Genomic DNA, 23,730 nt, shown 5'->3' with positions numbered 1-23,730 from the left:
TTTGTACTGAGAGTTGAATGATCCAACATTTATTAACCACAAATCACACACCATATTTCCTAATGTACCACCAAACTAAACATAACATCGCAGATTAAACATTAAAAACCTGGAACCCAGAACAATTAGCGATTAGATTCCTAGTACCTTAATTCTCTGTACTTTACATCCTATAAAGTTTACAACTATCCTCTGCATTTATGTTATGTTAGTGGGTTCACTTTGAAGTCATTTTTTTCCCTATGAGGAGCACCAACAAAACCTAAGTCTTTGTTATTTTTAAACACCGCCACATATGAAGTCACATTTAAATTTGAATTACACAGTTAGGCCTGAGCATTGCCTTCCCTCCTCCTTCAGATCAAAAGGAAAGCCAATAAAATGCTTCGCTTGCAGGCATTGCCTTTGATGTTGCTCCTCTGTATGCTCATTTGAGCCCAGGAGCATGAAGTCAGGAGTGGACAGCACCTCTGCCGACATCAAATTGTTTTGTTGTGTTATCACAACTCCAGAGATACTGATTGCTACCAGGTACTGCGTTAGAGAAGAAATATTTCTCTTTTTTTCACTCTTAAAAATGATTGTCTTTTATTCTGGCATATACGGTCTAGTCATTCCAGGTTGTACACCTGGAAATGCATCATATCTAAAACGGTTATTTTTATTCCACCAATGACACATGCTGCATGAGGAACCTGTAATCAAGTAAGACCACAGGGGTCTTTGTTTATTCAGCATCTTTAAAGGGAGCGACGGTACAGCAAACCATGTAATTATGTCGCTTAGAAATTCATAGAACTGTAACTCTGCATCAAGAGCTGTTTTCAGGGAATTTTTGATTGTCTTTTTCAATAAAAAACTATGTACGATTGATGAGCTCTTCTCTCCAAACTGTCTTGAACATGCACGTAATGACAATAGAAGAAAAAAACATCATCACCGGGGCCTTTCATGTTCCACCTGTAATTGAATCAGTGCTGTGAACTGAGGTTAACTTGAGTCTTTGCGGCACCTGTGAAACAAGTGCATTCATCATTATCTGCTATTCATCCAGCTCAGGAAGATGATGAGACACGAACCCGGCTGAAAAGACTGTAATGAAACCTCTTCCGAGCTTCGCCTTTTGCTGTGTGGGATTTCTATGGACTCCGGTGACAGGTTGTTTTTAGGTTATTTCAGAATTAACACATTTCTAAGTCTTTAATTTGATGATTGCCCCAAAGCTTTGAATACAATTTGCATTGCCAATTTTCTCACACACAGCTTGACGTCACTTTTTATTATTTTCAATGTAAATAATGTCGTTAAAGTTCTTTTGTGGTTGTTACACATTTGCTTCCATTATTCAGGAAACCTAAGAGTTGGGGTTGGTTTTTGTTTGCTCAGTTGTATGATTCTTTCATGAAAGCACTAATTGATTGAACTGACTCATACAGAAATATATTCCCCTGCATGTAATTTACTTTGTTAAATTTGTCAGCTCTCCAATAGGGACTGTGGCATGCCCTGAGCTTGAAAGTCAATATTTAACTGTGGCGATCCCCTGGTGCACCCTATGCCATGGTAAGTGGTTCAAAAAAACACACACATCAGATTTTTGAACATGCCAGGAAAGCTGTGAGAGTGCTTGGTAATTGCAGTGTGACTGATTGAGTAATAAGTCACTGGTGGTCTGTGCAGGGTCATGTTTTCCTGCAAGAATCAAAAACTGGGTTGACTGGGTCACGCGGTGAACATTTTATTATCTTTAAACCTGTCAATTTAAAATCGTCTCTGCTGTTTCATCACACAGTGGTGTTCTACCTTTCGTGCTATATGTGCCGTAACTGCTGTCAAAGGTCAGCATGCTGCGAACGCTGGGGCGCTCCTACTTTATTTATTTTCCTTATACTGACAGGTTTAACAGCCTGTGATAAGTCACTGAAGCATCTCCATCAACCTGTGACCAGGCATTAATAAGGCAAATAATAAAACATGTACACATTACAGATTGTCACCACCAAGCAGATTTTTATAAAAATTACTTTTACTAAAGCATTTAGGCCTAACACCACTATTTGTATTTAGTCATTTGACATCTTTTTTCAGAAATTGTGAAAATAATTCTAATTTTGTTCCTTCTCAAATAATCGTGTTACGCAAGTCTTTCCCTTTCAGTATTTTTTATTTGTAACAAGTACAAAGCAGAATAACTATGATACACACGTTATGAATTATACCCTCTGTTACCTCCTAACACCTACCTACTGAAAGAAAAGGATTGGTTGACTTTCAATAGAGAAAATATGCCATTTACGACCTGGTTTCAGCAGATGCAGAAATAAATTTGAGTGATAATGGCAAACCATAAAATATTTCAACAATTTTAGCACAGTAAATGTCCCAATTGTAATAAAATGCAGTCATATCTTTTGCATGAAATCTGACTTTGCAATTATAATCACGTAGAAACAGGTGGAAAAATACGACCCTTTCTCTGAAGCATTTGCAAAAGCAATAAACTGTTAGTACCATCCCAAATATTTGATCCATGCTTTATTGTTGACCCTGAAAGAAATTGTTACATACATAAATACATGATATTTTTATACATAAATAACGAATTAATATTCAAACAGACACACTGTCTCAGTGAAGTCCATCAATGCTGCGTCTCGGACGGGTGTAGATGATATGTACAGCTGAGGTCAACTACAGTTCATATGGAGCTGTGGAGGGAAGGAGCACGGTAGGCTGGCAGAGCCTGGTGGAGGGTGAGTTGGGGGGTTTGTTTGGGCACTGTTAGCAGGAGGTGAACGTTTTCCAGAAGAAGTTTTTGCAGGGGGCTTTGCGGTCGCGCTGAGGCAGTGATAGCCGGTTATAGACAGCCCTCTCCTCCAGACGAGACTCCAGCGGCTCCTCCAGATCCACAGGTGCCACATCCCCGGGCAGCATGTTGGTGTCCAGGTCTCCCTCCAACAAGCCAGACACCAGCTTCAGGATCAGCTCCTTGCGCTCTTTGCTCAGCTCCTGAGCAAAAATCAGAGAAGAGGAGAATATATTATTGAGACGCATTCATGTGGCAAATTTTCATTATGTTTCATTTTTCCAATTTAGACACGAGTTCACAGGAATAATTAAAAATTGTTGTCACTCTCTAGCACAAATTCTTTCAAATTTAAATTCAAGGAGAATTCATTTCTCTTGATGAAACAAGCAATTTTCAATATAAGTTCAGATATTCTTTAAAAAATGCTACTTATTCAATTAGATTTTTCTCAAAAAAACATATAAGTCAATCAGTAATAAAAGATGAAATTAATAGAACAATAAAAATCTACTCACCCTGCTCATATGGATGGGGCTTCTATCCTCTACAGGAAGCACAGCGGCTGCTCTTACACTGAACACAACCCCCATGAAAGCTGCTAACACCACCAGGAGCTGCATGCTGTGACCGGAGTGCAGGTGACGGACCAGTGCTACACTCACAAGAGCCTCACAGAGATTTTGTAAGGGTGTGTGTGTGTGTGTTTGTGTTTGAGAGCAAGAGTGTGAGCAGCTCAGGCAAGTCAGAGATCCAGAGGAGAGCGGTGCAGAAAGTGCAGTGCAGTTGGAGGCAGCTGGTCACAAAGATTTGGAAACCACTGGTGTTTTTTCTCCTCATCCTCCAAAGTCCCTCACTCTTTTATAATGCCTCCCCCCCCCCTCTGCCCCTGACGTAGACGGTGGTGGGTGTATGACGGGAGGGTGGAGGGTGTATGTGTGCGTGCATTTTGGGGCAGGGGGTGGTGAGTGTGGAAGAGGAGGGGGAGATGGAGAGGTCAGGACAGAACAAATGGAGGTGGTCGGTCGTGTTGGTGTGATTCATGGAGAAAACATCTGCCGCAGACAACGTCACCGCGCTAAAACCATGCAGGGTTTGACATCATGTGGATAATGTATTGGCAATTATGAAAAGACGGTCTGAAACAGGACCTCTTCAGACTGCAGGGCAGACAATTCCACAACTCATCAAACTGTGTGATATCACCAGATGTACTCCAACCCCCCTCAATACTCCTGAAGATTACACTTTCAAAAAACAAAGAATAGGAATGCAAACAAGTGGACCTGATCACCTGCACATCCCAGTGTTGAGCACTTGATTGTACTATATGTCAACATCTGATTCCTGTCACAGTCCCTCTGTGTGCCTCACTGACACCTGCAGATTACAATTGACTGGTCTGACACTCACGATGACTGGAGGAGGTGTCTTCAGGAAATGCACATCACCGATCTGGTGGAAAAAAAGGAAAGGGAAGAAAGATTACAAAAAGATGCAGCAAATCGTCTTCATGCCAGATGTGTGACATGATGGAGCTGATGGTTAACTTTGATCTACGTGGTTAATTTTGCAGAAATGTATTTGCCATTTTATTTTAAATTACAACCACACAGGGACTGTGAGAGTGCAACATATTTATATTCAATTAAATTCACATTACAGACTAAGCTGTTTGGATTCACCTAGTGAGGAACTGCAGCGAGCAGTCCAGAGGTCTAATACATATGATTATTGAGAACCATGTGGTGCAGCTTACATAGATTCATATGTATCATAGCTCTAAATACTGTGACCTTTTTATATGTCTACATAACATCATTAAATTTGTGTGAGCTACTCTTAAAGCCTCATTTTTCTGGCCTGTCTGAGGTGAACTCCTCACCAAAGCCCATTACACAGAGCAGCATAAAACACACATCCTTATTTCAAGTGTTTGAGATGCTGACCGCAGCCTCCAGGATACATCACTGAAAAAGCACAATTAACAGAGTTTACTGGCTTTACTGTTCAGACGTCTTCAGACAGTGTGCAGGGAACATACAGTACTCATAGTCCAGTTACGTTCAAATTGATTTGTGGTGCTTTAAAAACAGTTTCTGAGGTGTTTCTTCACACTCTGCTGAGCTGAAGAAGGCCCGGAGCCAATCCAAAGATTAGCTGACTGTTGAAATGGCCCCACTGGCATCAATGTGTATTTGAAGGATCTACAACGTCCGCAATAGTCTGCAGGAGACTTCAAACGGTGACGTCAGCGTGACGACTGGTGTGTAGGTGCTCCCAGATATTATTAATGTGGCGTGGAAGTCTCACTCTTCACTACAATTACTTCAAGTGCGGCCTCCAGCGCCACCTTAAAATCTCTGACAGAGATCGCAAAGGAACAACGACCCAAAGACCATCTGAGGTTTTTGTGTTGAGTGCATCAAATTTGTGATCTGCACATGTAGGTAAATCATCCTTTGTATTCACAGTCCCTGCAGTATAATTTTAAGGTGGACTGTTTTCTCTCCTTAATCACAGAATGTGAACACACTCATGAAATGAGCCCAGCCACACTATGACAAAGGTTGAAGGTTGAAGATATAGAAAACTAAAGCCTCTGAATGAATTTGCTGAGTTTGAACAGCATTATTTCAATGTAGTTGCTTGTACCTCTACAATGTAAATGGTACATTCACAGTGTGTCTATAGGCGGCACTTCCTCTGTCATACATCAGTCATACTCAGGCGTCTGGGGCAATTTGGGGTTCAGTATCTTGCCCGAGGACAATCCAGCAGGCGGAATGAGGGAGACGCGGATGGAGCTACCAAACTTCTGGTTAATGTACGTCCTGCCTGTGTGAAACCGGCTTTTACATTAACAGAACAAAGTGTGCCATCTTGTGCCTAAATATGGACATTGCACTTGGATCTCAGTGCTGTTCATTGCAGGGTTTTGCATTTACAATAAACTGCAGCAGCACAGCACATATTACCCTGCGCGTGTTTGAAAAGTGATGCTGCAATTGGTAAAGATTAACTCAAATCTATAAGGATAGAGACCCTGAACACATCATTCTCATTTTTCCGCTTTCCTGCAGCCTTAGTGAGAGACAGAACTTTTTGTTCCCCTCTATAAAAAGCATCACAACTTCTAAACCGCATCACATTTAAAAACCAGAGCAAAATTAACTGAAACGTAGTTCTGTATCTCGTTGTAATGATGAATAAGCCGGAGTAAACTCATGAGGATGGATACAAACAGAACCATTTTATGTTCAATTTATTACAGTTCATAATTATTATAAAAACAGACTCTTTTTCAGGTATGGCCCAGTTTCTCATTCCTCGTGGAATTAAAAGTAACAGATATTAAGTGAAGATGTTTGACATTAGTTCAACAAACAAATAAACCACACGGAGACATGAGATTTCCATTGAGAGAAATTAAAAGCATCCTGCAGTAAAACACATTGGTTTACAAGCTTACCATCAGTGGTCAATACCCAATACTGCAAGTTATCATTGCATAATGAATCACCGTTAAAAGATATTTCTTGCATTGCAAAGCTCCAACACCATATTTCATGTTCTTTTACCAACATTACAGTATTCCATGTTAAATGATCAAAGAGCATCAATTCGATTTACCTCATTTGAAGTTCATGATATTATAGAGACAATTTTCTCAACTCATGACATTTGAGCTTTCGTCCAGAATGAATACTCATCAATATCTGCCTGGTACACTACGATAGACACAAGGATAAAAAATTCCGTTTTCAACAACAACCATTTTCAGGCACTAGAAGGATCATAATCTGAGAATTATTCATTCTTTTCATATTCAACCCAGCATTCGAAATGACAAAAACTAAATGCTGTTTGTTACTTTATTAATAACTGAGGTTCACAATAATATCCAATGATGGGTTGTTTTTAATTGTTAAATTTATGCTCAAGTCAAAAATAACTTTGAACGGACAGATGTTGATTTTGTGCAAGCAGGAGGTTACTGACTTCACCATTTAACTAGCGCCAAATACACTTGAGCCATGACCGTACCTGATTTGATGAATGAGTTAGAGCATCAATACAAACATCACATTTGTCATTAAGTCATCATTACGTCTTGACTAGTGTGAAATTATTTCCTGTTTACAAGACACAGGATGTATTCTGTGTCAATAATTTCGGTGACTTAGAGGTACAGTGTGTAGAATCTAGTGTTGTCAATTTTGTCAGTGGTCGATGTTGTTCTAAGCTTATATTCATTAGAGTAAATTAGGTGCAGCCATCAACCAAATGTATTTGTTGCACATTTATCAAATACAAAGAAATAATCAACTTCCTGGTCCCTAAAATTGAATTGATCTGAATATCCAAAAATCTCAATCAGTCCACTACCTGTTTTTTTCCATTGCTATTTTTGATACTTCCATAAAATGTTAAGTACAAAGTACTTGATTTGTTTGTGTTAAACTCATAAATGAATATTGATGGATTCTGACCATGATACGAACAAATAAATGGATCAATTGTGTGTAGAGGACACATTATTCTGAATATAGTGTAGTAACAAATGGTCACTGTATTTTCCTATCAGCACAATATGATATCACAAATAAAAATGCATTACATGTACATACTCTCTATGGTATGTAATATTTTGCATAACATATGTGCAATGAATCCAATAAACAATACAATGTTCCAGAGTGAGGTCAGGTTTGATGACAATGCTCTTTCCACTCAGCCCCGCCCATCAAATAGCTCTTCACAAAACTTTGATATGACAATTACAGAGTAAAAATGAATGTTCAAATACATGAGGAAAAATAAATAAACACAGGGAGCGTGCTGGAAGGAAGGGAACAAACTATAACTTTGTCTGTATAAATCAACAAGTTTCCACCCACTGATTATGAGACGCCACTGCACAAATTCTTTTAGGAGGCAGCTTCAGAGGAGCTGGACTGTGTTGAGGAGGTGGAGAGGCCGTAGAAAAAGGTTGTTGATCTGTCGTATGAGGGCCAGGTAGAGGATGAACATGGTGGTCTGTCACTGCTGGTCATGCTTCACAGAGCACCTGCCAAACATCGAAAAGCCTCTGAGTGAAATGAAGCAATGTCCTCAGATTAACTCTACTCTGAAATAGCTGACATGCAATTTATGAAAAATTAACAGCAGTTGAGTAAATCATTCGAACTTATATAAAAACCACACGTGAGCTGAGTTATAAAGCAGATTCAGTTGCATTTCATGAAAAAGATTAAATAAGATAAAATCAATATATCATCATTGCAGATAAACCTGCTATGACAATTATTCCAGACAGGCATGTTTAGAACAGGCACTGCACTTTAACAAGTCAAAAAAAGTAAAACATACCTTTCTTGCAAACTCAGGGAGGACGAATGATGCTTTGTGAATTTCAGGGTTGTAATATTTAAGGTTCATATTTTCCATTTCTTCTTTGGCCAGAGCTTTCACTGGTTCCTTGAAATTAGTTTCCTGATTGAAAAAAAGTGAAGTGTGGCCTCAGTCATTTGATGGTCATCACCAATTCCAGACAAACATCTGACAAGTTATTGAGCAGCTATGTTTTTTGCATTAAAGGGATAGTTCACGCAGACACGCCGCTCAAGCTTTGGCCTCTATGCTCTCGCCTAAGGGGCACATGATGACATCAGCTCACGAGTATCATGAGACTTGCAATAGCTTCGGCTCCAGGCTGAGGATAGCAGCAAACATTTAGGCTAAAAACATTGTGTAAATGACGCCGCCTCAAGTCAAATTTGAATGTCGGGGCTTATGGACACTTGGATGACACCACAGGAGCAGCATGGAGGCACTTTATGTTTGGTTTGAAGAAGTGATCCCCAGTTTCTTCAATTGTATTGGATTTGAAACTCCAACAGTGTTTTGTGGAGTCAAACACTTCACCCACCCTTCATAGTCCTAGTGGTGAGTAGATGAGTGAATTCAAACTTTTAGGTGAACTATCCCTTTAAGCTAGTGGCTTTTATAGGCACCACGTGTGTGTTGTAGAGTGATAAACTCACTTACAGGATTTTTACTGCAGAGCATGAATCCAATTTGGCCGCTGGGATAAGTTGGGATGGTGCTGTAGGCATAGTCCACCACAGGGAATAGGGTCTTGCAGAAAGTCTGCATCTCCTTTATCAGCTCCAAATGGAGCCACTGACACTCTCCTGAGAAAATGACAGGGGCAGAATGAAGGCCATGTTCATTCCTGCTTTTTTTGGCATTGCTTTGTCTTGACATAACTGAAAGAGTCTTTATAAACAGAAATAAAACTGCATGGGAAGGGTTACTAAAAAACAAATCACACAGTGCTTTGTTACCCTGGGAGCAAAGAATTCCACCGTTTCGCAATGCTGCCTTCATCAGCTGATAGTAAGACTCCTTGAACAAACTCTCAGCAGGTCCTGCAACAAAAACACAGCTCAGGATAGGGCCGCCTCTTACAGCAGCTGACAAAGTTCGATTTTGCAACTCTTCAAAAGTGGCACTTACCGACTGGATCTGAGGAATCAGTTATAATGACGTCGAAGGCATCCTGGTTCTGCTTCATGAATTCAAAGCCATCTCCAACATGAAGGGTGAGCTTGGGGTTGAAAAACCCTTTGGCCATCCCCGGGAGGAACTTCTTGGATACGTTAATGACGTCCTACACATGAGGTAACATCAACACTGATATGAGCCGGTGTTAAGCAGGAAAAATATTAAATATTGCTTTATTGACAGAAGCTCAAATCCATGTCTGTGTTGTTCCCACCTCATCTATCTCACACAGCACCACAGATTCCACCAGTGGATTCTTCACCACTTCTCTCAGCACACCGCCATCGCCACCACCAATAATCAGAACCTGTAAAACAGAAAATGTGTCGTTGAATTGTCACGACAGAAAAGCACGAGTCCTCCCGAGTGTTATTTTACAGCAGCTTCATTAATTTCAAAAACAATTAATTTGAGTGGTACCTTCTTAGGGCAAGGATGGCTGCACAGCGGGAGGTTAGCAATCATCTCTTGATAGGCAAACTCATCTCTCTCTGTGCACTGAATCACACCATCCAGCACCAAGACGTTACCGTAGGTTTTACTGAAAAATGATGTGACAACAAGGAGTGAGAGGCACATTTGACATGTGTGGTCTTAAATTTGGAATTTTTACACAGTCTGTGCAGGAGACAACTGGAATCTAGTGAATGAATGCTACTCGATCTGTTCCATAAAAGTTGAGGCATTGACCCTGAGCCCACATTTTCTTTGGCTCCCCCACAATACAAGGAGCAATGCAGGGTCAACAGTGAGGCAGGATGTCCTGAAATAACTAATGACCATGATGTCAACTTTTTTTTTTTTTTTAGAGACTGTGATGAAATACAATAAGGCTGGGCCAAGAATTACATAAAGAATATACTTTTCATACGAGTCAATTTAAACAATTATCAATAAATGTGACATCATTTCTTTTTAATGACACATTTTTGCAAATGTGTTACAAATCTGAGGTCATACCTCCTCACTCTGCTTGTACAATGCATAAGCATTATATAGATATATGATCAACTTCAATTTAATTGTTATTCATGAAAATCATAATTTGATAGTTGTTGATACGGTTTTATTGCTCAGTCCCACCCCAAATTGACTCACTGCACTTTTACATACCCCCTGTGTAACACCATGTAACCATGGAATACAGACAGCTTGGAAAGACCTTTTTCACATGTAAAAATGAGCTTTGGCGTCAAACATGAGTCTTGTAGAAGAATGTGGAGTGACTGGATGGACTGCTACATGTCTTTGTTGGTGATTGTTTTACCGTTTAGAATCTTTATTCTTTCTACTAATGGGATTGTTTTGTAGGTTGATGCCTTTTAATATCGTTTATTTGTTTCCTTCAATAAAAATGACTGATGACATGGATGTTGAATGATTGATTAAATATCATCAATGAAAAGATTTTTATTAGTGTGAATGAGTTTGAGATTACACCTTAGTATCCTAATTATCCTAATTTCCCTTTGGGGATGAATAAAGTCATCTATCTATCTATCTATGTCTGCTTTGTCAGTCAGAGCACTTGGTGACCCCTGATTTTTAAAGGTGCTGCATAATGCATAGTGTTGCATAAAATATGATCCACAAGCAGCTGACCATGACCTCTGACCCCCACCCCACACACTTGAAATCCCTGCATGATCGCGACGATGATCATTCAATGAATAATTCAAAGGCTGCTGCCGTGACTCGTGTAAACCTGTCAGACACATTCACCCTCACTACCTCACCTCGTTAGCCAACAAGCTAATGCACCTGTGAGCTGAGAGTTGAGACCAAGTGAGAAACTCTGGAGCAGCCGCCACTGAGCAAACTTAGCAGAACCCACGAGCTCCAGGCTGCTGCTGCTGCTGCTCCGCTGCCAGGACACGCTAACAGCTAGCCACGTTAGCACTCACCTCTTGAAAACCATAACATCTTGAAACGAGGACTTCTTGTGATAGAGCACCTCCTCGACCTGCAGGCTCATCGCTTGGCCCGGCCATAGCGTGCACAGCTCCGTGAACCAGCCATCTTTTATGTGGTCCATAACCGCAGCCGACAGCCACAAGTACAACTGCACAGTTCACTCGGTGTGTTTCTCTGCGGCGTCGGTGTGACGGAGGTGACGTCGGGCTCGTGCGCTGACGCATAAACTTGCTGTCCTCGGTGGGCGCAGCGAATGGGAAGCCGCGGATGCCAGTGACGTAGACCGCGCCAGCCAATGGGGCGGCAGCGTGAGCCGGCCTCGAAGATAGTTTGTGTGATTCCTCAGATGCGGCTCGTGGCCCCGCCCCGTGCAGAGGAGTGGTGTTCATGTGAAGAGGAAAGTTTAGACTCTTCTTCATCAGAGAGGGAATGTGTAACTGCTCCCGGAAACAAAGCCTGTGTGACCCCACTGTGTCCTCACGCTGTTTGCTGCACACTTGGTTAGGTTGTGGGAAAAGATCGCGGTGTAGATTATAATATACTCGTTAAAACAACATTGGCCACGTGCAAAGATTATCTGGTGGCAAACCATTGACACCCGCGCCCCCACACACGTGCTCGTGGATGTGCCACATGCTTGAAGTCCAGAGCAACTACAGCGTGCGTGTAGCATAACCCCTGCCATCACTTCTTTATATGTATTTATTTACTTATATCTAATTCATAGAAACAGTATGGGTGCACCCATCAATCATTGAGACTTTAAACATTTGTCATGATCTGGCTCAAGTGGCACCAACAAAAGGGAGACACCGGTACACCAATACAAATATATTTTATTACCCAAATCAAATAAAATTCTTGAGCCAAATTAAAAGTGAACATATGAAATGTGGAAGTCAGTAAAGTCAGTGGTGGAGGATGTGTGTGAGTGAAGGGTGTGGTTGCAAATGTAGGTTGTAAAGAAAACATGAAGATAACCTAATAGAGCAGAACCAAACAGGAAAGTGCAGAGCTCCCTTATGTTTAATTTAAATTCATTACATCCAGATTTTTCAGAAAGGTCAATTTATTATTCTGTGATGAATAAAAATGTTGAATGTCCCATCTCAAAATGATAAGAGAAAACTTCCTGGATCTGCACCAACATTTAATGGATTTGTTCCTGACACATACCGCATCCTATCACCAACTTTTGCAGAAATCCATCCAGTCATTTTGACATTATCTTGCTTACATACACCCTATCATACCAACTAACAGGGACGGGGTAAAAACAAATCCTCCTTGGCAGAGGTAATCGAGGCCAGGGCAGTTTCAGTTACTTCCCAAATGTACATTCAAAAGTCTCACATGCCCATGTTCCCAGCATGCTGGTGGTTTCTTCTAGTTTGGACATGATCACTTTGCTCAAGGCAAATCTTAATGAGACAGCGTACAATGATATTTAAGACAATAGTATTCTTTCAGCTTTGGGTTTCAAATCTGATTTGGCCCCAACTAACCTGTGGCACAACACTTACTGAATAATGCCAGGTCCCTGCGGGCAGGTTATAAAATTATTTTATGTGTGGGGGTGTGTGTGTGAAGCCTTTTGAGAAGAGTGAGGCTTGTTCAAGGAGCAGGAATGTAACATTAAGCTGTTACACATGGGTGTGTTGCTGATGTGTCACATACAGGTAATTTCATGTTCTTCGAACAGACAATTAAATTGATAACTATTAATATCAGTGGCAATGGTTGTAAAAATACGTTGATACTCACAAAATGAAACAGTTTAGTTAAAAAATGAAGATGAACTTTTTCCTCGAAAATCATCTTTAATGAAGAGGCCTGTGTTTCCACATATTTACAGGATACACTGTTCCAAAGATGGAAAAACAATACAAATTCATCATATATTGAAATACTGAATTTCATTTTCAGGAAGGCAAGGTGGGGTCATCGTTTCCTCAGGATGAAAAAATAAAAATAAAAAAAACAGACCATGAACGGTCTTATCTTTTGGGCCAGTTATGCCGGAATCCCCTGCAGAGAGTGAAAACACAGAATGGGTAACATGCTGAGATGGTTGAACTTGCAGAGGAAAACAATATTGGACTGTATATTGTATGTTTACCTTTCAGATCTTCCAGTCAGGTACGACATGCTTCTGTTTCCAGGTCCAAAATTAGATTTTTGTCCCTTGGGGGTTCTCTGTTGAACAATAGATTTAAGTTTATCACTTATAAATAAATTACACATGGTTCAATAAAAAGTAATCAAAAAAAATCTTTGACAATACCTTTTTCTTGTAATCATGGCTTTGCCGGTTTGGATCAAACTGTGTGTTGTCCTTTGATTTGGGGTCTGCAAAACAAAGGGATCTGAATGTTACTGCAACTGTAAGGGAATGTGCAGTAATTGGTAACTTATTTAATCTAATGAAAATCAAAATGAAAGAAACATACCGGCAAAGACTTTGAGGTCTGACTGACTGTAGTCGAAGGGTGTGAAGACATCTTGTTGAGGCTTTTCTGTCTTTTCTGTCTTCTCTGCAGATTTCATCAGTTTCTTCGTCGGTCTGGGAGTCGACTGTCCAACCTCACTGGCAACCCTCTCTCTTTTCTTTCCGCCACTTTTACCGGATTCCTAATGAAATTGATCAACAACATTATACTCTTGACAATACTTGACAATAATGAACAGTGTTTACTGTTCCATACAATGGACAAGCAGTATTTGTGAGCAGTTTTGCTGTACAAGTAATCAGAGCTCTGTTATGATAATGTTTTGATATCTTAAAAGATTTAGATCTATGCTACACATTTAAATTGCATAAAATAACATTCATCAAAGGATCCTTGTGGAACTAAAGTGGATTATAAAGAGATCGACAAAAACTGATCAATTTCCTAGAAGCAAGTATATTGCCGTGACCTCTGAAGCCAACATTATATCGACACACAGGTGCTGCAGCAATCTCAAATGTTGCTTCTGCTGCCATCTACAATTCTAAGTTTCCTTTGCTTTATACTCTGCAACACTAACTTGTGAAATTTCGGTTGACAGAATCCTACAGACCACAGTGTGTGGTGTCGTGAGACATTTACAGAAGGGATGAGACTGAAATGACAATCTCTGCAACATTAAAAGGAGTTAACACATGCAAGGTGGCTGCTGTGTGGCTTAAGATAAAGCCACAAATTATTCGCAGTCATGGAATTGACTTTCACTGCTACACTGATGATATCCAGCTGTATGTGCCTATTAGGCAGGCAATTTTTCTCAAATTATGAAATTAGAGGTCTGTTTGTCTGCTGCTAAAAGCTAGACGTCTGGAAATTCCCTGCTCTTAAATTCAGTTAAAAATGAAATGCTGGTCATTGGCTCAGCTAGACATGGACAGCATCATCAAGTGTCTGTAACTTTTGAAAATACATTTGAATTTATTTTTATTCAGATGCTGGACTCTGATCACAGCACCCACCTTTCTTAATATGCATTTTAATAGCAATGCAGGTAACCCATGAAACTTTCTTTCAAACTAAAATTAACCAACGAATCTTTAGTGCCGAAGTGCCGGCTGAAACTAACAGCGTGCCAACAGACAGCCAATATTTGCCTGCAGTTGGCAGGTTGACGAGTGCTACTTTCAAGTGCTACTGCCAACACTTACGACTATGATGCCTGCCAACGTGCATATTTGAAGGCGCTGTTTCAGCAGGGAGCAGCCTTGAACAAACTTTTCACTAAAGCCAATCATCACATAATGGGTTACTGTGGTGCATGCTATTACTGTGTGTACTAGAAATTGATGGCTTAAGGCTGACAGTGAAGGGCTGAGGGGAGGTGGTGTCACCACAAAGGACATAAAAACAAGAATCAAATGGTAATTCTATATTGTGAGTTTTATCTAACTGAGCATTTAAAACACAGAAAACACCATATGGTGGCAAGAGCACGAATGAGTAACCAAGCAGAAGGGTGCCAAACAATTCTGCAGAGAGACAGAGATAACAAGAAGTGGGGTTTTGGGCAAAAAGCAGCTACTGTTGATCCCTGGGAGGAAAGAAGAGGAAGACATGTCTCTCATGCTCCAGGCCCACGCTGTGTTCTTCTTCCCCAGACACATCGTGGGACAGATATAAATATTAAAAAGCCAGTAACATACCGGTGCTGCAGGAAGGCAGCGATGGGTTACTGGCTTGTGAGTCATCATACTTATGTGCAGAAATATCAACCACTTCTTGAGAAAATGGGGGGCATTGCAGAGGGTTAAACTGACTATTAACGCTCTATCTTTAATAGGTTGTGCCCGGCTCTTGAGAAAATGCAACTCGTGTTTTTCATGGATTTGTACTTTACCCCAAAGGGACATCAACAGTGAAGTTGACAACTAAGGTCATGTGAAGTGGAAGAGAGGAAATGTGAGGACGCAGAAGCAAAATGACTCACTGCTGCTTGCTGGCGAACAGTGACAACTTTCGCGAGAGACTCCTGGTAGCTTTGTTTCTCCTTGTTCCTTTCCTCTGTGGAAATAAACATTAAATTCAGTGTGGAGCATTACTTTACTAAGTTTACACTTGGAGAAAGTTAGACCACATTACCTTTCACTTTCTTTGCATGTTCCCTCGCTTCTTCCTTGTCTTTCCTCTTGGCCTCCAACTCCTTCTGTTGCTGTTCGATGCTCTGCAGTTTCCATCTTTTACTAATCTGGATATGTGAAATGGTATCGCTTTAAACATCCAAAAATGTAAGTAAATAGGAAAAAGATAAGTCTGGAGCTTTTCGATTACCTCAAATATTTTTGAAGAAGGGTCAAACTTGGCATTCTTGCTGATGTGCACATCACTGGTGGGTAAATACTGAAATCCCAAAGAAGATAAATGAACACTGTGTGTCTGGTTAAAATACAAATAACACTGAAGATTATTCACTGGTCATCTCTTACCATTCTGAAAGGGTTTTCAAAAGACTCAATGATGCGTCTGGCTTTTACGTGAGCAGCAGAAAGAGACTCTTGGTCATTCTTTGTTTCCAGCTCCTTGAAAAAGAAGCACAGTCCTCACATTATTTTCTATAATTATGTACAAAGCAATGAACTTAGGTTGAATGAGCTAGAAGAAGAGCTCTACCTCAAACAGTGTGATTTTAGCTGATGCCATGAGACCACATGTGCTCTGATCATCCTCATCCATTTTGTGCTCATCTTCTGAGAAGAGCATTCCCTTTTTAACAGGCAGTTCTGAAAAGAAATGCGAATGTTTGAGGCCTAATGGGCTAAAATATGAAATCAACTTGGAAAATGCACAACACATAGACGCATTAAGCTCACCATTGGGAGAAAATTGGGGGAGGTCGCTTTCGGAGACCCTGGAGGTATCGTGGGGTCCAAACAATGTGACCTCTGACTGGAGATTTTTACAAGATCACACATACTTTAATATAGTTGTGGCTTTTTCAAAAAAAATCAAACACAAATTTTAAAAATTCAATCTTAATCAGTTCTTAACAAACCTTTTTTATGGGTGTGAGTCCCTTGTTCTTTTGAGCAGCAATCTCAGCCTGTGTGGGGTGTAGAAAAAAATGTAAAGACAGATATCTTAATTCACAAGTAAGTTGACAACACTCAAGTTACATAAAAGATAAAACACATTATAAAACCACTGCTGACACCCAATCAGTTCTCACCTTAAGGAGGGGCATTTCTCGTGCTTGCTGCACTAACAAATGGAGCTCATTGATCTGCTGCCTCACCACTGGGGGTACAGGGTTACAACAGGCAATGATGCCCTGGGGCTCCCTGAGTAGAAAAAATACAAAATACTGTGCTGTAGGTTCTCAATAAAAATACCAAATGAATCCACATTGAAGTGAGAAGAACCAACCCAATAAATCTTATTAACTTACTTGGGCAGCTCTTCGGATATCTTGATCATCATGTGGGTGGGGAGGACGTATCTTAACACACAAATAACAGTAGTTTAAAAAATGTTAGGAGCTGAACCTGTAAGCTAGGAGAAAATTAAGATGGTTGCAAAATCTGGCTGGGCAGAAACTATAAATAGATAACAGCTCGAGCAGATTTCCAGAACAGCGAGTCCATCCATTTCCAAACAGCCTACCCAGTGCTTTCATCTTCCTGCCTGGCCAGCTTGTTCCTCCAGGCAAAAAGCAGTCTGAAGGCAGTGAGCTGCTGGGTGTTAAACGACTTTTTCTGCTTCCTCTGCAGCTCCAAATACGACTCCTCTGTGAATATAGGTTTCACATATTTCTGTGTGGAAGAGGGGGAGCACACAAGCCATGACAAATGTCAGAAAATGTTAGAGATTCTGGTGTGGAAATTTAAAAATATGAAAGTAAAAACGAAACAGTGCAACTATTGGATAGATGGTAGTTTAATAGGAGTATAGAGGCAGATTTTGAAGTGTCAATTCCATCTTGGTTGGTGTATGAAGTGAGGTTTGTGCAAACCTTTAGAGAAATGTCCTTGCTCTTGTTCCAGACACTCTGCAACAAGCCAGGCTGCCCGTGGTTAAAGTCCAAGAGCTGTGCCCTAACACAGTCATAGATATAAAGGAGGTAGTGGGTGTCTGTCCGGGCGTACTGAACCATCTCATCTGGCAAGGGGCTACGAGTCATGGATCAAAAAAAAGAAGACAATGTTATAAGACAAATGTAAATGTTAAATATGTGTTGAGTGTTTTTCCCAATAAAAAAAGAACTCTACATCATAGATAAGCCAAACCAAAATTAAGATTAAAGGTACAGTATGTAGAATTTAGTGATATCGAGTGTGTTGAAATTGCATGTTGCAGCTGAACACCCATCACCTTCTCCTTCCAAACATGAAAAAAAACCTTTGGCAGTCTTCAGTTGTCATAAAAACTCAAAAGGTGTTTAGTTTGTCCAGTCTGGACTAATGTAAAATAACCTGGCGGCCTCCGTAGAGAGGGTCTCCTCGATATAAATATGTTATGTAAATATAAAGGACTTTTTCTAGGGTAAAGAAAACTACAATTCATACAATTTGAATGAAATGAACCAGTGAAAACATCATGAGGATTATTTTACATAAAATTTCTGCCAATGGAACCCTTTCACCTAAATCTTACACACTGGACCTTTAAGCATCTAATGGCTTGGTCGTGTCCATACCGAATCCTCCAGTCGGCCAGCTGGTAGCGTTTGTCTGAGTCCACATTGCAGAAGTGTTTGAGCAGATGGTCAAGGGAATGTCTGGCCAGGTTTAAAGCTCTGCTGGCCTGATGCGTGTCGAAAAGGTTGACAACATACACGCCAAAGTCTCTCTGGAGCCAGTCGATGTCAGAGTCTGAGCCATGAAACACCTGAGAACAGGAAACAAAACCCATTCGGATGAAACCTATGTGACGAGGAACCAACTTATTATTTTTTTTAAAAAGTACAGATACAGAAAACATTTAAACAGAAAAAAAAACTGGGGACATCATGTGACATTCTTCCATCCCGCTAATTTTCACAGGATCTTTGTGTAGTTTCAACCCACGTACCACTTCTTTTCACAGGTGTCCTACAGTGTGTGAGTCATGGTGGCTCCCACGCTCCACAGGACAAACACCAACTTTAAATGTCTCTCAAGGCAATGGGGCTCTGAGATGCCTCAAACAAATTCAGACTAAGGGGTTTCAAGATTAAACCTTTAGAAAGTTCACATTACAGATGATGTGAAGAGTTTCTTCCCCAGGTTTTCTATCAAATATCAATGTGACAGAGTTGCAAACCGTTTATAACGTTGCCTGAGCATCTTCACATACATGTGCCTAAAAATATAAAAATATATTCCCTTGAGGTCATTTTCATTGCTGAGATTTGGGAATGAGATGACACAGCGACACAAGGTCAGCAAACGAGACAGCTATTCTCAAAATATCCCCAGTTGAACTATTTAGTCATGATTTAATATAAACCCAGAGGTATGCACAAGAAATATCTCTCATAACTGTCCATTGCATTATGAAAGTACTTGTGTGCACAACTACTGTATTCACTTTATGTCAAGGTTGAATCTGGAAGTAGCTCTGCGAGATCTATTGGATTTTCAAAAGCAACACGAAAAACTTCAATTCTAAAAATGTGGTTACTCTTTGCATTTTGTTGTAAAGTTGTTTGGGCAGAGTCGCCATGTCCTTAGTTTTAAATGAAAATTGTTCACTAATAACAGAAATGTTTGCATAAACTGGAGATTAACCGAGGTTGAATAACAAAAGCAAAAGAATAGAAACATCAATTAAAAACATTACAAAGGCTTATTACAATAACAAATCTATGGACCCATGTACTCTCATATTCTCTTTAGGGTGTTTACGTTATAGAACAGGGTACAGGGACAATGGGAAATGCTTCCATTACCTTGACAATAGACGGATCAGTGAACGCTTCGTTCAGGATGTACATCTCGCCACGGAGCTCCAAGGTGTCGATGATGAAATCCTCATCCCTGGTGGAGATCTGCATCAGACAGGTGAGGCCGAGGAAACTCCTGTAGGAATGGTGCTGCAACAGAGAACAGTGTTAACAAAATGTGTCCACATCCACGTGGTTATACAGAAGAGCAGGACAGAACAGGTTTACAGTGACAAAAACAAGAGCCCAAAAAGTTACCGTATCAATAAATTAAATATTTGTTTTATAATTATAGTCCTCACATTCATTTTTTATCTAACACTTCATATTAGATTATGTCACAAATATGATCCTTGTACCTCGAGGTCAACGGCAAATTCAGTCAATCTGCACAGCTTCTCATTCAGTGCCACCAGATCCTCCAGGGTGTCAATGAAGGAACACTTGGTCTCAGTGATTGGTTTGTACATCTAAAAAGAATCCACAGAAACAGATTAGGTCGAGGCCTAACCAACAATGAGAGGATCATATTATAGGATTACTATAACTTGCCTGTGGTTCTTGCTTAGACAGGAGGCTCTCTGGAGTTGTAAGGTGATCCAATTCATACTGGTATGGGTGTGCAAACCTGTATGGATGAAAAACTTACATTTAGATGGACAGCAATGGAAACTAGGAAAAGACAAAATCTTGAAAAAATTCTTACATGTCTTCAACATGTTTCTGAGTTCTTTGCTGGTGAATGAAATCAGCCAGGGCAGCTGGCACATCAAGATCCTCAGGTCTCTCTTTTTGGATTTGTTTGTCGGTAAAATCTACCATTGGAGATTTAGGGAGTAAAATAAGAGTAAAGATTAAAAGTCAAAGTAATACCATAAAAACAACAACAAGTGCAAAGAACATGACAGTGAGACGTGTGTCTTACAAGATGGAAGGGGCTTTATTGCATTGGGCTTGATGAAGATCTTGGGAGTAAATGGCGTGTTGCTGTTATCTACTTTTTCCTTGAATTTCAGCTGCGGCCTCGCAACGTTCTTGGCGTGGAGCAGTCGGAATGTCTCGGAACGACTGCCAGAGCCTGAACCCTAACCAATAAAAAACAAAGTTGACCAAAAAGTGTGAAGCACCATTCCCCAAAATAATAAGAAAAACCAGAACTGGCACACAATATTTCAGCTTGAAGCAGCCCAAAACAGAGACTGGGATCTGCAGTGCGAGAGCTAAAAGGTTAATTAGCCAACCTTGCGATTCCAGCTGGAAACAACAATCTTAGGAGTCTGGAACCCTGCAGGCATGACAGGCTGCTGGCTCCTATTCAGCCCATCAGCTTCATCAAGAAGAATCCCCTGGAGATCAGATACAAGAGGTTAGTTGGTTTGCCAAGACCTTTCCATTCAGAAACGTGTAAAACACAAGAACTCTGGCTCATACCGCTCTTTCGAGGATGACGTCATTTGAGTCCACAACCAAGTCAAATCTCTCCTCCAGCCCTGTCAGCTTGCTCTGGTCTCTTACGTGAGATCTGCAGCCATGGTGCTGCATTATCTGACTCATGCTAAAACAGGGACACGGAGAATAGAATTATGCCAGATCAAAAGCCAGATTCATCATGACACCAGCACTTCTGTTTGGACGTCTAAGGCTCCCTTCAGACCTGGTATTAACATCCATCCCGAGTGATCCAATCACAAGTGGAAAGCACTAAGTACAGGTACCACCATGAATAAAATCTTGTTTTATTGTAAAGCTATATACATTAATTTCCTCATCCCTCTGGCTCCAATCCGAAATGATGTGTGCGCATATAAGGCAGGAAAGCGAGATCCAATTACAAGTGGTCACAGGAGAAAGATTCAGGATGGTTGTTAATGCCAGGTGTGAACAGATGAGCTTAAAGCTGACCACTTGTGCATCACAAGAATGTTATTGCAGTTTGAAATCTACTGTTGTACTATTGCACAAAGTAGATGGATCAATCTTTAGTTAATTTTCAAAAGGAGAGACAAGAGTCTCAAGAGCAAATGTGCTGGATGCCAAAACCTGCTGATGAAAGAGTAAACATTGACTTAAACACATGAGTTCAATGGGTTCATGTTCCAGCAAATACTAGTGGACAGATGGAAGTCTGACTGAACCTAGAGTCACAGGAAGCAACAACATACTCACCATTGCAGGAGCTTATCGCCTTGACTCTCACAGAACTCCTGGAAGCCCGGGAAGCTCCGGTAGAAATCGTAGTCATCTCCAGTCTGAGGCAAGCCGGCGGAGGCTTTGGTGGCTGATAGTACAGCACCCAATCCATACTGCAGAGGAGAGAGAGGACGAGCAGTTCGACAGTACGTTGATAAAAGTTTTTCATATGATTGAGTGAGCACAAGTAAAAAATGCCAGGAGCGGGGACAAAGTGAAATGTAACATTTGTTCAATATTTTTTTTTGCTTTTTAGTCTAATGTTGGGGTTTTCAAAACAAGAAGTATAATGTTAATCTTGTACAAAGATCAAATCTGCTGATCACAAGCAAATGTTTTTAAATCATATTCTAACTATATTAATGACAGAAACCCATTAAATCTTGGTTTTGATTGAATGTGCTTGGATTTGTGAGAATAACATTTCCCAAGGATAAGATTGATATTTTATAAAGTCATCTTTGCAATTGTCAGTGTCGATAATGTCCTTTTGGGGAGAGGACTTCAAGATGGACACTTTGGGTAAAGCCAATAATGAATGAACCCAACCATTGACCTTCTTACATTTAAATATTTAATTTTCACCATTTGACGAATTCCCCTTCAGCTGGCTAAGATAGCTAGCTTTAAGTTAGATGAGATATTTAAACGTGACCATTTTACAGACGAAACAACGAATACACGAATGTGCAAATGTACTCAAGTCAAACACGGGATAAACATTTAAGACGACATATTGACAAATCTGCACGAACTCAAATAGCGAAATAAAAAGAGCCACGACAGTGACACTCAAACACAGCTCGTCCTCCCCACGTTGCTACACCGTCTGTTAGCCTGAGCTACAAACTCCACTTCGTTCACCCACTTTCACGAAGGCGTCCACGTCTTTAAACCCGGGACACAGCTCGTCCTTTTCCTCGTCGTTGTTTTCTGCATTGCTGTCTTGAGGGTCGCTCTTTGCGGAGGCGTTAGTCTTTGAAGAAGACATTATTTTAATCTGGGGATAAGTGTGTACATGTGAGCGACCGGAAGCAGCCGCTGTACTCTCTGCTTTCTCCTGCGCTGGTAGACAGGGACGCTGCGGGGGGACACAGCGCCACACGATGGCCCGGAGGCCGCGTGGCAAAAGAGTGGATTGTGTTTTTTTAATTGTTTGGAAACGTTTAAAGGTTCAGGGAATATAATTTAGTGACATCTAGTGGTGAAGTTGCTTGTTGCAGCTGAATACCCATCATCTCACAAACTCAAAAGATGTTTAGTTTGTCCAGTCTGGACTAATGTAAAAAACATGGCGGCCTCCGCAGAGAGGACCCTATCCCGATGTAAAGTATTTTAATATAAAGGCTCATTCTGGGGTAAACAAAACAACAATCTGTACAGTTCAGATGATTACACATTGTGAAACCACCACTAGGATTATTTTATATCCAGTTTCTGCCAATAGATCCCTTTCACCTAAATCTTACACACTGAACCTTTAAATCCAGTAAAATGTGTAATATTGTGGTTGGAAACATCCTTAGAAATTCAGGATTGAAGGTATCAATACCATTCCAGATTTATTGTGTTTAATGTGTTGACTGCAGGTCATGAAGCTCTGTTCATCAGTGTGCTCATTCATTGCAGGCACACTGCAGACACAGCCTGATCTCCCCCCTGAGGTGCCTCACCCATGCAGCCTGACCAAAGAGTTGCACTGGAAGACTAGCACCATGAGGGGGCAGTATTGACACTTGCAATCTGCATCAACAAAGCTACAGTATTTGCACTGCATTGAGGAGATGAGAAATCTGCACCAGTCATGCCTTAGTTTCTGCCTCAGTATGAAGAGCTATCTAAATAATATCTCAACTCCTTCCTTTTTACAGTTAATGGCGAAA

The 23,730-nt window shown here is 40.6% G+C and overlaps 3 protein-coding genes across 3 annotated transcripts; all 3 read right to left on the bottom strand.

Annotated features, from left to right (window-relative positions):
* Positions 1 to 7: 7 nt before the first annotated feature.
* Positions 8 to 4,271, bottom strand: LOC109630681 (somatostatin-1B-like). The gene is made up of 2 exons (XM_020088999.2): positions 3,325 to 4,271; positions 8 to 3,009 (listed from the first exon to the last, which is right to left on the bottom strand). The coding sequence occupies exons 1-2, from the start codon at positions 3,427 to 3,429 to the stop codon at positions 2,782 to 2,784; spliced, it is 333 nt and encodes a 110-aa protein (XP_019944558.1). The 5' UTR covers positions 3,430 to 4,271; the 3' UTR covers positions 8 to 2,781.
* Positions 4,272 to 6,054: 1,783 nt separating this feature from the next.
* srm (spermidine synthase) lies at positions 6,055 to 11,499 on the bottom strand. Its single transcript, XM_020089471.2, has 8 exons — positions 11,281 to 11,499; positions 9,797 to 9,917; positions 9,591 to 9,683; positions 9,329 to 9,482; positions 9,157 to 9,240; positions 8,858 to 9,003; positions 8,180 to 8,302; positions 6,055 to 7,877 (listed from the first exon to the last, which is right to left on the bottom strand). The coding sequence occupies exons 1-8, from the start codon at positions 11,409 to 11,411 to the stop codon at positions 7,860 to 7,862; spliced, it is 870 nt and encodes a 289-aa protein (XP_019945030.1). The 5' UTR covers positions 11,412 to 11,499; the 3' UTR covers positions 6,055 to 7,859.
* A 1,591-nt stretch (positions 11,500 to 13,090) lies between these two features.
* exosc10 (exosome component 10) lies at positions 13,091 to 22,916 on the bottom strand. Its single transcript, XM_020089533.2, has 25 exons — positions 22,716 to 22,916; positions 21,824 to 21,960; positions 21,089 to 21,212; positions 20,899 to 21,003; positions 20,583 to 20,742; positions 20,364 to 20,472; positions 20,210 to 20,285; positions 20,017 to 20,127; positions 19,664 to 19,807; positions 18,431 to 18,621; positions 17,747 to 17,903; positions 17,398 to 17,546; positions 17,183 to 17,233; positions 16,964 to 17,075; positions 16,790 to 16,837; positions 16,608 to 16,683; positions 16,408 to 16,517; positions 16,224 to 16,316; positions 16,069 to 16,137; positions 15,880 to 15,985; positions 15,728 to 15,801; positions 13,741 to 13,921; positions 13,575 to 13,639; positions 13,410 to 13,486; positions 13,091 to 13,318 (listed from the first exon to the last, which is right to left on the bottom strand). The coding sequence occupies exons 1-25, from the start codon at positions 22,836 to 22,838 to the stop codon at positions 13,288 to 13,290; spliced, it is 2,679 nt and encodes an 892-aa protein (XP_019945092.2). The 5' UTR covers positions 22,839 to 22,916; the 3' UTR covers positions 13,091 to 13,287.
* Between the last annotated feature and the right edge of the window lie 814 nt (positions 22,917 to 23,730).

This window comes from Paralichthys olivaceus, chromosome 6, assembly GCF_024713975.1.
Source record: "Paralichthys olivaceus isolate ysfri-2021 chromosome 6, ASM2471397v2, whole genome shotgun sequence".
In the NCBI taxonomy this organism is placed as follows: domain Eukaryota; kingdom Metazoa; phylum Chordata; class Actinopteri; order Pleuronectiformes; family Paralichthyidae; genus Paralichthys; species Paralichthys olivaceus.
This window is presented reverse-complemented; position numbering and strand designations above follow the sequence as displayed.